The following is a 12,325-nucleotide window of genomic DNA, read 5'->3' as shown; positions in this document are numbered from 1 at the left end:
TGGCCAGCAGCTTGTCACTCAGACAGCACTCTATCCCTTTGAGAGCTCTCAAATGCAGCCCCTCCCAATTCTGGTTTTGTAAATCAACTGTTTTTCATGATCTCAGAAGATACTACAAAATTCTCAGAAACCTCTTCAAAGAAAATAAAATTTAACTTTCCTTAATTAAAAAAATAATAAAAATCAGATGTTTCAAAAGAAGTGTGCGATAAAATCAAGAAGAACTATAAGAAGATACTGCATACTCCAGAAAGGCGTGAAACTCTGAGGGAAAATCAGATTTGATTTCTCAGACGTGCCATCAAGGCTATTTACACTCATGGGAGGGAGGTGTAATTTCTTAAAGAACTCCCAGATTGATGTACGTGTGTACTTTGTTTTTTCTATAGAGCTGTATTTGGTAAACGTTTTCTGTAAAGGGACAGATAGTAAGTGTCTTATGCTTTGTGAGGCATATAGTGTCTGTGGCAACTGTTGAAGTCTGCAAAACAAAAGCCTTAGATAACAGATAAATGAATGGATGTGGCAGTGTTTTGATAAAACTTTACAAAAGTAGAGGTGGGTGGAATGTGGCCAATGGGCATGTTTGCTGACCCCTACTATATAGCCTTTTAGAAACCTAACACCAGCAGCTGACAGTAACTGCTTTTTAAGTTATACACAGTAATACTAGGGAGAACAGAAACCACACCTCAGTGTATCTAAGGCATGCTCTTTATAGGGACTGGTCAACAAATATTATTTGGGGAGGTAAAAAAAATCCCATTGGATATAATACAAAAGAGTAAGGAATACATATTCTTTTAAACCTAGGTCAAATTAAAAACAATTTAAAATGTAGATAATATTGTTCTAAGCCTGAGAAAACATAAAAAAAAGGTTTTATACTTTTACCTTTATGAACATTGATGGAATAAAAGCATATAACTCAATCTAACACTCTCCTAAAAAGTGATTTAACTTAAATTGGGAGAAATTATGCTACTTACCCGGGACAAAATACTTTCTAAAGACTCTGTTAAAGATCTCTTTGCTTTGTTTTTCAGCAGATCTAGCCTAAATCGAGTGGCACTGGGTGGTAATTCACTTCCGATATTCTCTGCTGCAATCTGCGATGTCTAAAAAAGTGAAAAATGAAAAGTTAAGTCACTTATCGCTTCCTCCTCTCCTTCTTAAAGGAATGAAGAATCTCTAGGACATCTTTTTGGCACCAGGCCATCATTCTGATTCTGTCTGTGATCTCACCTCATCTGCTCCTTAGTGACATGGCTGCAAGTCCAGGAAATAATTTTGCCTCAGAGAGCTGCTGTGATTACCCCAAGTAAAATGAGGAAATGTGCTTTGAAACCAATCAGGTGAAGCAGTTTATTGCTCAGACTCTGCAACTGGATCAGAGATCTGTCTTCCCTAACTGTGGTCTTCTGCCAGTTTCTTACTCTCTCTGAGCCTCAAACTTCCTCTTCAGCAAAGTGAGACCAATGGCAAGATCGAATCATAACACTGTGTTGTGAGACTAAAACAGGTAAAGTGTGTAAAGCATTGAACACAGTGTTGGACAAAGGTAGCTATGATTAGTTTTTCAAAATAAAGCAATAACTTACCTTTGAGGGCATTTCAGATGGTGAAACAGAAATTTCTCAATTAAAGAACATATTTTCTCTGCCTATACAAACCCTTCGTCCCTTTCTACAGATCTCTGCTTTCTTGCATTTTCCTCTCTCCTACTTTTATTTTCCCATCGTCCTTTCATTCTCTGCAACCAAGCTTCTCTCCCTTAACTACTGGCCATAGAAAATGAAAATAAAAATACAATGGAGTTGTACTAAATGAAGTCTTAGTGTTACTTATTTACAAGGACGTGCTTTTTTGTTTATGTTTTTGTTTTGAGACAGGGTGCCAGGGTCTCACTTTGTTGCCCAGGCTGGAGTGCAGTGCCACAATCATGGCTCACTGCTGTCTTGACCTCCTAGGTTCAAGTAATCCTCCCACCTCAGCCCCCAAAGTAGCTGGGACTACGCGCAGCTAATTTTTTCTATTTTTTGTAGAGACGGGGTTTCACCACATTGGCCAGGCTGATCTCAAACTCCTGAGCTCAAGTGATCTACCTGCCTTGGCCTCCCAAAGTGCTGGGATTACAGGAGTGAGCTAACACACCCAGTTGAAGGTACATTTTTTAAAAATATACAACAAATATCTCTGAATTTGTTTCTTATGTGGATTCTCACCTGATTGCTTTCTGTTAGAAAATAATTTTGTTAGAAAAACAAACGGCCAGGTGCAGTGGCTCATGCCTGTAACCCAGCACTTTGGGAGGCCAAGGTGGGTGGATCACCTGAGGTCAGGAGTTTGAGACCAGCCTGGCCAACACGGGGAAACCCCGTCTCTACTAAAAATACAAAAAATAGCCAGGCGTAGTGGCGCACACCTGTATTCCCAGTTACTCAGGAGGCCAAGGCAGGAGAATCACTTGAACCCAGGAGGTGGAGGTTGCAGTGAGCCGAGATCATGACACTGCGCTCCAGCCTGGGCGACAGAGTGAGACTCCATCTCAAAAACACACACACACACACACACACACAAGCAAATCCCCCATTACTCTAAATACTGACATATTATTTGTTGCAGTTGTTATATTTCAAGCACACAGAAAAGTGTAGAGACTAATATAACAAATAAATACCTTTGTATCACCACCTGGCTTTGTTCAAGTGAGCGTTTGCCAGGGGTTGAGAACAGTGAGAAGCACAGCTCTGGAGTGCAATGCCCAGGTGAAATGTTCCTCTGCTATTCCCTGGCTCTGTGGTCTTGGCCAAACTGTTATCTCCTGTCCCTTTCAGGCCCTCTACCTGCAGCCTGAGGATGCATAGTGAACTTTCCTCGCGGAGCTGTCATGAGGCTTAAATGAATGAATACAAATCAAAACACATATACCAAGGCGGGGTACAGTGGCTGATGCCTGTAATCCCAGAACTTTGGGAGGCTGAGGCAGATGAATCATTTGAGGTCAAGAGTTTGAGACCAGTCTGGCCAACATGGCGAAACCCTGTATCTATTAAAAATGTAAAAATTGGCCAGGTGTGGTGGTGCATGCCTGTAATCCCAGCTACTTGGGAGGCTGAGACAGGAGAATCACTTGAACCCGGGAGGCAGAGATTGCAGTGAGCTGACATCGTACCACCACACTCCAGGCTGTGTGACAGAGTGAGATTTGTCTCAAAAAATAAAAACAAAAATGTAAACCAGACACTCAAAAAACGTCAGATATCATGACTATTACCTGTTCTATGAGCCTCTTTTTTTTTTTTTTTTTTTTTTTTTTTTTTTTTTTTTGAGATGGAGTCTCACTCTGTCGCCCAGGCTGGAGTGCAGTGGTGCGATCTTGGCTCACTGCAACCTCCACCACCTGGGCTCAAGCAATTCTCATGCCTCAGCCTCCCGAGTAGCTGGGACTACAGGTGTGCGCCACCACATCCGGCTAATTTTTGTATTTTTTGTAGAGATGCGGTTTCGCCATGTTGGTCAGGATGGTCTCCAACTCCTGGCCTTAAGCGATCCACCTGCCTTGGCCTCCCAAAGTGCTGGAATTACAGGTGTGAGCCACTGTGCCCAGCCTACTTCCTACTTTTAATGGGAACCACTACAGACATCTTTGAAGCTTAATCACCACTACTTCCCCACATCTGGCCATATGCAGAAATATTTGGTGTTTATCCTATCAATTCATGTTTTCTACTTTTATATGTATGTATGTGTCCATAAAAGATATGTAGTTGAAACTAAATGAAAGGTGTCATACTGCATACATCCTTCTGTAAATTAGCTTCCTTCTTGCAATACTATTTTTGAGATTTACTCCTGCTGACAAATGTTTTCTGATTCACTCACTTTAGCCAGAGTGCACATTTTCACTGTATAACCTAATTTATCCATGTTCCTATTGTTAAACACTTATTTGCTTTTTTTTTCTTGCTTTTACAAAGGAGGCTGCAGTGACCTATCTTGTACAGAGCTCCTTACAGACTCACGTGAAATGTTTGGCAAGGGAAATAATGAGGAATGTCCTCACTGGGTCACAGGGACTGTGCCTCTTCAGCTACACCAGATACTATCAAGCTTCTCTCCCCTGAATGGTACCAATTCATATTCTCAGTATCAGTATAGGAAAGTTCACCTTTATAAGGTATTGTCACATTTTTTAAATTTCTGCCAGTCTAATGGGCATAAAATGTTCCTTAACTATGTCTTCCCCTCATTCTATTGCTATTAGGCATTATTTTATTCAGTAATCTGCTGTTCGAAGACCTTAATGTCTTCTTTGAATAATGAAATCCTAATTCACTAATGAATGCTACATATTTTTCAAGGCATGAAAGAAAAAGAATGGATTCTGATTAGAGTGACATTCAGCTTTGTCCAATTATCCATAATTTTAATTCTATGAGAATGAGAATATGCATCAAAAGAATGGCTACTAGCTTAGAAATTCCTTTGAGAAGGGAAACTATCATTTACCTTTGTGTTTCACACTACAGAGCATACCCTGGACATGTAATATTGGCTTGTTCAAAATGAGTGAATGAGCAATGATCCCCTGGCAGGTCCACGGGAAATACACACCTAAGGTAACAGACTCACTCAGCAAATAGTGACCAAGTGCCTGCGAAATGCTATGCGCCACAGGGAGGCGCCTTACCTGTTGCAACTGGTTCTGTGCAATCACTGACCAAGTGTAAGGGCCTGTCCAGGCTCGAGGCAGCCTCCAGAGTAAAGGGAATTACGCACAAAGGGCCCCCAGGGACCTGCCTTCTACTCAACACCAGTTACAAAGTTAAGAAAAGGGAGAATTGCTTTCAAACTCATAATAAACCTTTCATAAAAGTGAAGCAAACTGAATTGTTTTGACATATAAAGAAAATATTGGCCGAGCGCAGTGGCTCACACCTGTAATCCCAGCACTTTGGGAGGCCAAGGCAGGCAGATCACGAGGTCAAGAGACAGAGAACATCCCAGCCAACACGGTGAAACCCCGTCTCTACTAAATATACAAAAATTAGCTGGGCGTGGTGGCCCATGCCTGTAGTCCCAACTACTCAGGAGGCTGAGGCAGGAGAATCGCTTGAATCCGGGAGGCGGAGGTTGCAGTGAGCCAAGATTGTGCCACTGCACTCCAGCCTGGCAACAGAGCAAGACTCTGTCAAAAAGAAAGACAGAAAGACAGAAAGACAGAAAGACAGACAGACAGACAGACAGACAGAAAGAAAGAAAGAAAGAAAGAAAGAAAGAAAGAAAGAAAGAAAGAAAGAAAAAAGAAAAGAAATATTAGCTAAAAGACTAAAGCAAGCAGCATCAGTTAGTAGATCCTAAGAGACAGAAGTGCATTTGTATGCTTGTGTTTTTAAAGCAGGCCTGAAGAATCTCTATGTACTTAATTCAATGTCTTCTGCTGTCCCCTACTATCAAAAAAGATTGTTTTCCATGTCTATTGCCATAATTCAAATAAAGTTTGTTTAAAAAATTGCATTTAAAAAATAATTCACATTTAGAATATAACTTGTTCCTTATTTATCTTAAAATAAGTATCTAGAAGTTTCTCCTTGGAAGATTATGCTGGTTCTTAAGAGTAATTTCTTTAAAAAAAAAAAAAACAAAAAACAGATGGGGTATCGCTATATTGACCATGCTGGTCTCAAACTCTTGGCCTCAAGCAATCCTCCCATCTCAGCCTCGCAAAGTGCTGGGATTATAGGCGTGAGCCACTGTGCCTGGCCCTTGTAGACAATAATTTCTTTTTTTTTTTTTTTTTTTGAGACGGAGTCTCTGCCGCCCGGGCTGGAGTGCAGTGGCCGGATCTCAGCTCACTGCAAGCTCCGCCTCCCGGGTTCACGCCATTCTCCTGCCTCAGCCTCCCAAGTAGTTGGGACTACAGGCGCCCGCCACCTCGCCCGGCTAGTTTTTTGTATTTTTTAGTAGAGACGGGGTTTCACTGTGTTAGCCAGGATGGTCTCAATCTCCTGACCTCGTGATCCGCCCGTCTCGGCCTCCCAAAGTGCTGGGATTACAGGCGTGAGCCACCGCGCCCGGCAATTTCTAATTTGGAGGCTCCACAGTGAATTCAATCGCAGTCATCATATTGCACATCCTTCGACAGCTGGGTGAACTCTAGGCATGAAAGTTCGGATTCAAGTTTTAAATCCTGATGCTACACTGAAATTCTCAGTTCAGAACCCACCATCCCAGGCTGGCACAATGTATCTACCAGCAGCCTTATTCATAATCAAGCAGCTCAGAAGGAGAATGGAGAAAGAAACTCTTGACATTAATACCACAGAACAAAAAGGAACAAACTACTGATACAAGCAACTGATCCATGTAACAATGTAGCATAATGTTTCTGATGAGTCTCAGAAATGTTATGCTAAGCGGAAGGAGCCAGAACTCAAGAGTATCATGCCATTTATAAGAAATTCTAGAACTGGCAAAACTAATCTAAGGTGAAAAAAAATCAAAACAGTGGTTACCTGGGGGAAGGGGTAGTAAGGGCTGACTAGAAGAGGAATATAGGGCTACTTTCTGGTAGGATGAAAAAAATTTTTTTTTTTTTTTTTTTTTTTGAGACAGAGTCTCTGTCACCCAGGCTGGAGTGCAGTGGTGCAATCTTGGTTCACTGCAACCTCCGCTCCCCGGGTTCACGCCATTCTCCTGCCTTAGCCTCCCGAGTAGCTGGGACTACAGGCGCCCGCCACCACGCCTGGCTAATTTTTGTATTTTTAGTGGAGATGGGGTTTCACCGTGTTAAGCCAGGATGGTCTCGATCTCCTGACCTCCTGATCCGCCCGGCTCGGTCTCCCAAAGTGCTGGGATCACAGGCATGAGCCACCGTGCGCGGCAGGATGAAAATATTCTATATCTTGATAGTGGTTTGAGCTACCTGAATGTAGTAGCAGTCATCAAAACTCAACAAACAGTACACTTAAGATTTGCATAACCTACCATATGTAAATTTCATCTCCCCCAAATTGGAAACAAACACTAAATTCTAGTTAATGAAATGCATGCTAAAGTGTTTAGGGATGAAGGGTATTGATATCACTTAATTTGAAAGGCATGGAAAAATAAGGTGGACTAATAGATATATGATAAACCAAATTAACAAAATGTTTAAAACTGTAAAATCTGGATGGTGGGTTTATGAGTGCTCATAGTATAATTCTTTCAACTTCTCTATATGTTTGAAATGTTTCATAATAAAATGTCACAAAAAAAAGAAAGAAAATCTTATCTGCTAGAAAACAGACCCAAGGAAATCAGTAAGTAGTTATATAGCATCAAATTTTGTTAAGCTCCTTAAAAAAAAAAAATAATAATTAAGATAAAGTACTTAGATGTCAGACACAGTGACTCCACTACTCACTAGCTAACTGCTTGACTGCTCTTCCCCACTTCCTCATCTATAAAATGGGTATTTTACCACCTACCTCAAAAATCCTGTAGAATGAATGGAGTAATTTACATAAGGAATGAGAACTGTATCTGGCACTTGGTAAACATTCAGTAAGTGACAGCTGATTTCATACTAATTTTTGTACCACCTCTGTGAATACAGGTGGAAACGACAAGTCCACTGACTAAAATGTGACAGCCTCTAACTTAATGTATAAGTCTTGCCCAAACTGAACCCTGTTCTGTAAGATCAAAAGACTCATTCAGGGTTTTTTCTCTTTCACAACTCCTCTGACAGTTACCCAGCACTATTCTTTTGGTCTTTGAAAAGCACATATGGCCTCCCTGCCAACCCTGAGCACGGAGAGGAGTGCTCGCTGTCCTCTGTCCACTTTTGAAGTCCTGTGGCCAGAGAAGTTCTTTGTCAAAGTCATGATCCTACCACGGTCTAGGTCACATCTTCCCACATTTACAAAAGCTTTAGAAATTTTTAGGTCCAACAAGAAGGTAATGAAATCCATGTGGCTAAACTGATAGCAGAAAACATGCAAAGAATCTATCAGTGAACCTCAAAGCTGTGCCTAACAGGTCTATAAAGCAGCTGCTGCTCTGAGAAGCCCACTCCTCAGAGCCCATGAGAATGTCCAGCCTGGAGTACACCAGCCTCATCAGGGGATTAGGGCAGCTTCTTTATAGATGAAGACATGAGCCTTCTGGGTCATGATGTTTAGAAACCCCTAGTAAAAGTGTTGCACAGACGCCAGTTCTGCTTGTAAGGCTTCTACACTGAACTCTTATACTTTGGCGGGGGGGCGGGGAACATTAAACACATTTCTCTATTGGATGATCTATGCTCAAACCATAAAAATATCCTGGTCCATAAAAATGAGTCTGCAGTTAGGTCAAAACTTTCCATTCACCACAAATGCTCAAAATGTTTAGTAAAAGAAGACTTTCCATCCACCGTAAATGCTTCATTCCCCTTTCTAGCAGTTATAAATTACTCCAAAATTATCAATTTTCTGTTGGAACACGTCAGACTGACTCAGATAAAAGATAGTCGGAACAGGGAAAAAAATCAGTGGCACAAGAGGGGGAAAAGGGAGTGGAAAAGAGAAAAGAAATAGGCGAAAAATGAACTCGAGAATTAACTGAAAACTTAGATTGTGTGGTCCATCCAAAAGTGAACAGGAGACACACAGAACTTGAATGCCATCTTAAGGGTACAGGCTGAGAAGGGAGGAATGGCTACAAATCAAGACCAAAAGTCAAAAATAAAAAAAAAAAAAACAGGTCATATACTCATGTTAGAGTCACTGCTAAAGGACCCCATGGCTGGCCAATGAGATTAGAAACCATGGCTGACACTGTACACCAGCCCAAGGGTTCAGGGAAGGCATGCATTTGCCTAAGCCATCGGAAGGTAGAAACCTAATGAGGAGATTTGCTAAGTGTACACCCCATGAAAACTGTACACTTGGTTTAGGGTCCAGACGCAAAGGCTGCGATGGGACAGGGCACACCGCTGAGCACAGAAGTCTTTGGCACACGCATGCGGGGAGTGTTCAAAAAGAAAAGGGGACACACTTTTGGGAAACTGAGAAACTTGTACATCCTTCACTGATTTTTCCCTAGATTTTTGGCCAACACGTAACTTTAGCAAACATAAAACGTGTATGTTTTGAAGCTATTAATGGTTCGTTACGAATGGACTCACACGGAGTCCAAAAGACAAAGGAAATGGTCTGCGGTACCACATAACATAGGGACTCCCAAACGGGAAGATCTTCCAAGGGAGAGATCTGCAGAGAGCCTCAGCTTCTACCTTGAGACCCCACAAAGAGAAAAGTTAAATAATGCTGTAGACAGTGGAGGGGAGGGAGACTCTGTATTTTCATCATGCAAAATGGAATTAATCCAAGTTCTAACCTGAAGAGCACATAAGTCAGGCTTGCTAACATTGTATCTGATTTGTGACCTAGCATTTGTATCACAAAGGATGTTCAGGTACTTTTTGTAATTCCAAAGGCAGCCATGCAATGTCTGTCCAGGTTTACAGAGAAGAAAGGCGAGGTGACAGACCAGCTCCCTGCAAGCCAAGCAGCTCATCTTGGTGGCATCCACTCTTACACTCAATTCTTGCTGCTCTAAGCCAGTCCTCTTATTAGAGCAGCTGTTCCAACTCTGCTATGGTGCAGACAGAAACTTTTCCTATCTTCTCAAGCATGCATAATCTAACACCCCCAAATCTCCCCTCTATGTGCAACAAAGGAAAATAAAACAGAGAGAGAAAAAGAGGTATCAGAGTTTCAGAAAATCCTCAAAACGTTGTCTACACAGAGACTTGGCAACAATTACAAGAGACAAAAATGCCATACCTGCTTCATCTCCCCAATATGGATGTGTTCTTTCTGTTTCTCTTCATATAAACATCTCAGAAAAGAAATAATCAATTCATTCTCTCGCTGTTCATTTCTTGGTCTCAATTTCTTGAAAACAAAAATCAGAAACAGGATTTTTAATGGTCAACAACATTGCTAAGCCGTCTCTTTTTAAACGCTAACAGCTTCCATTCACTAAACTAGTGCTTTTACTCAGTTATCTCACTAGGGGGCACCAATGGTCCTAAAAGTAGAGGTAATTTTTAAAAAGGAACAGTGGAGCCAGACGGTCAGATTCAGCTTGTGATCTCTGCTGTCCTCCTATCTAAAATGAATCCTTAATATCAGATAGAGACAGAGTCAAAATGTTTAACAAATAAATAGTTTTTAAAACATGAGGAAAAACACAAAATCCATGTAAATACCCAGAGGTCAGGGACCATAATGACCAAACATTGACAAACCCTTAGGGAATGGGCAAGGAAAACAGCAACGGGATTCAATGTCATAATTTCCTATGCTAAATGTGTTCACCGCGAAGCACTCTGTGGAATCTCCATGGGGCACGTCCTTCCATACAAGATTTCATGGCGTGTACTACATTTCTTTCTTCTTTCTTTAAAAAAAATTCTCTCTATACCTTTTAACTTTTAGACAGGGTCGTGGCACCGCACACTGGACCAAAGTCAGGACATGTAGGTTCTGGTTGCTGCCTAGAAGTGAGACGGAAGCCACGCCCCTTAATCCTAGCTTCCCTGGCTGCTGAAGTGAGGATGGTGCGCAGAGGAAACTCCACGGTCTCCTCCTGCCCCCAAATGCCTTGGATTTGAAATGCCAGAGTGCATTTTTTTAAAGTCTACCTAATTTAATGTATTATTTTATCTGTATATAAACAAAGTAAAATGAATTGCTTTGGGATACACAAAGTTTTTAGTCTGTAAGTTTTGAAAATACATCTTTTTTTATATTGACAAATATCCATTGCCCGTTCCTCCTCTCTCCCTACTCCAAACTTCCAGCCTGTTCTTTAAAACAAATTCAGTGACATAAATGGATCGACTACACAAGGATCTGAGTCTGGGTCAACACCACTCTTGGTCACTTCTTCCCCAGCTAACTAAGAAAGCGACTTTACCCTGCACGTCTAACTCAGACTTTCTGACAGTCCTTTCTTAAAGAAACCCAGTCCTTTCTTAATGAACAAGATAAAAGGTAAGTTGTTCTTGTCATGTAAGGAAAAGATAGTTAATGATTAGAAGGGTTTGTTTCCATCGAGGACTTCCTGTTCTTTCAGATTTCGGACTGAGATATTAAATATTTTAGAGGCTAAAGCAGACACTCTCAACCTGGACTCCAGGGCATGAACCTCAATATTATAAAATTTTACAAGTTACATGCAACAAGTGGATTTCTCTAGAGAAACTGAGCATTAGATTCTCAAAAAGGAAAGTGGCAGTAATGCCACAATCCCAACTTAACACTGCTAGATCAAAGAGTTATGGACACACTAAGTCCAAATGTCCACAAAACAACAAGAACTCCCATTTATGGTTGGTGGGGATGCAAAACAGTACAGCCACTTTGGAAAACAGGCCGGCAGTTTCTTGTAAAACTAAACACATTCTGACCACATGACCCAGCAACTGCACTCCTTGGTGTTTACCCAAATGAGCTGAAAACTTATATTCACACAAAAACCTACGATCTCATGTTTACAGCATCTTTATTCACAATTATCAAAACTTGGAAGCAACTAAGATGGGCATCAATTGGCAAATGTAAAGAAACTGTAGTGCATCCATAAAACACAATATTATTCAGCAATGAGAAATGAGCTATCAAGCCATAAAGAGACATGGAAGAACCTTAAGTGCATATTGCTAAGCAAAAATAGCCAGTCTGAAAAGGCTACTGTGTGATTCCAACCACATAACACGCTGGAAAAGGCAAAACTATAGAGAGAGCAAAATGATCAAGGATTAGGGAGGAGGTGGGAGAACAGGCAGAGCATGGGGATTTTTAGGGCAGTGAAACTATTCTGTATGATACCATAATGATGGGCACATGACATTAAGCATCTGTCGCAACCCACAGAATATAGAACACCAACAGTGAACCCAAATGTAAGCCATGAACTTTAGTTAATATTAATGTACAAATATTGGCTCATCAATTATAATGAATGAACCCTCAGTAATGCAAGATATGTTAAAAATCGGAGAAACTGTGGGGTGGGGGACAGTGAAAGCTAATATGGAAACTCTGTACTTTTCACCCAATTTTCCTGTAAACCTAAAACTACTCTAAAAAAAAATTAAGTCTATTAAAAAAAAAAAAAGGTCCAGGGAAGCGAACAGGAATTACGAGAGGCCTCTGAGCAGGTACAGGCACCTGATGGTTGGCCCACTCTTTCTTCTCCTGTGTCTTTAATTAAACCTTCCAGCTCTCCCCACAAGAAAATGTATATTGTGCTTGGAGAAATTCTTCATCATCATCTATTTCAA

General features: G+C 41.1%; 1 protein-coding gene across 27 annotated transcripts in view; it reads right to left on the bottom strand.

The window, feature by feature from the left end:
- The window catches only part of TBC1D1 (TBC1 domain family member 1), a 249,960-nt gene that overhangs the window by 94,622 nt on the left and 143,013 nt on the right, over positions 1 to 12,325 (bottom strand). For all 27 annotated transcript variants that reach the window (XR_013417136.1, XM_028847986.2, XM_078001547.1 and 24 more), the window contains 2 exon segments: positions 9,819 to 9,929; positions 990 to 1,118 (listed from right to left, as the gene is read on the bottom strand). Coding sequence is in view for 26 of the 27 variants with exons in the window: in XM_028847986.2 (XP_028703819.2) it covers positions 990 to 1,118; positions 9,819 to 9,929 (240 nt within the window). In the remaining variant the exon portion in view is untranslated.

Source organism: Macaca mulatta, chromosome 5 (genome assembly GCF_049350105.2).
Source record: "Macaca mulatta isolate MMU2019108-1 chromosome 5, T2T-MMU8v2.0, whole genome shotgun sequence".
Lineage (NCBI taxonomy): Eukaryota > Metazoa > Chordata > Mammalia > Primates > Cercopithecidae > Macaca > Macaca mulatta.
This window is presented reverse-complemented; position numbering and strand designations above follow the sequence as displayed.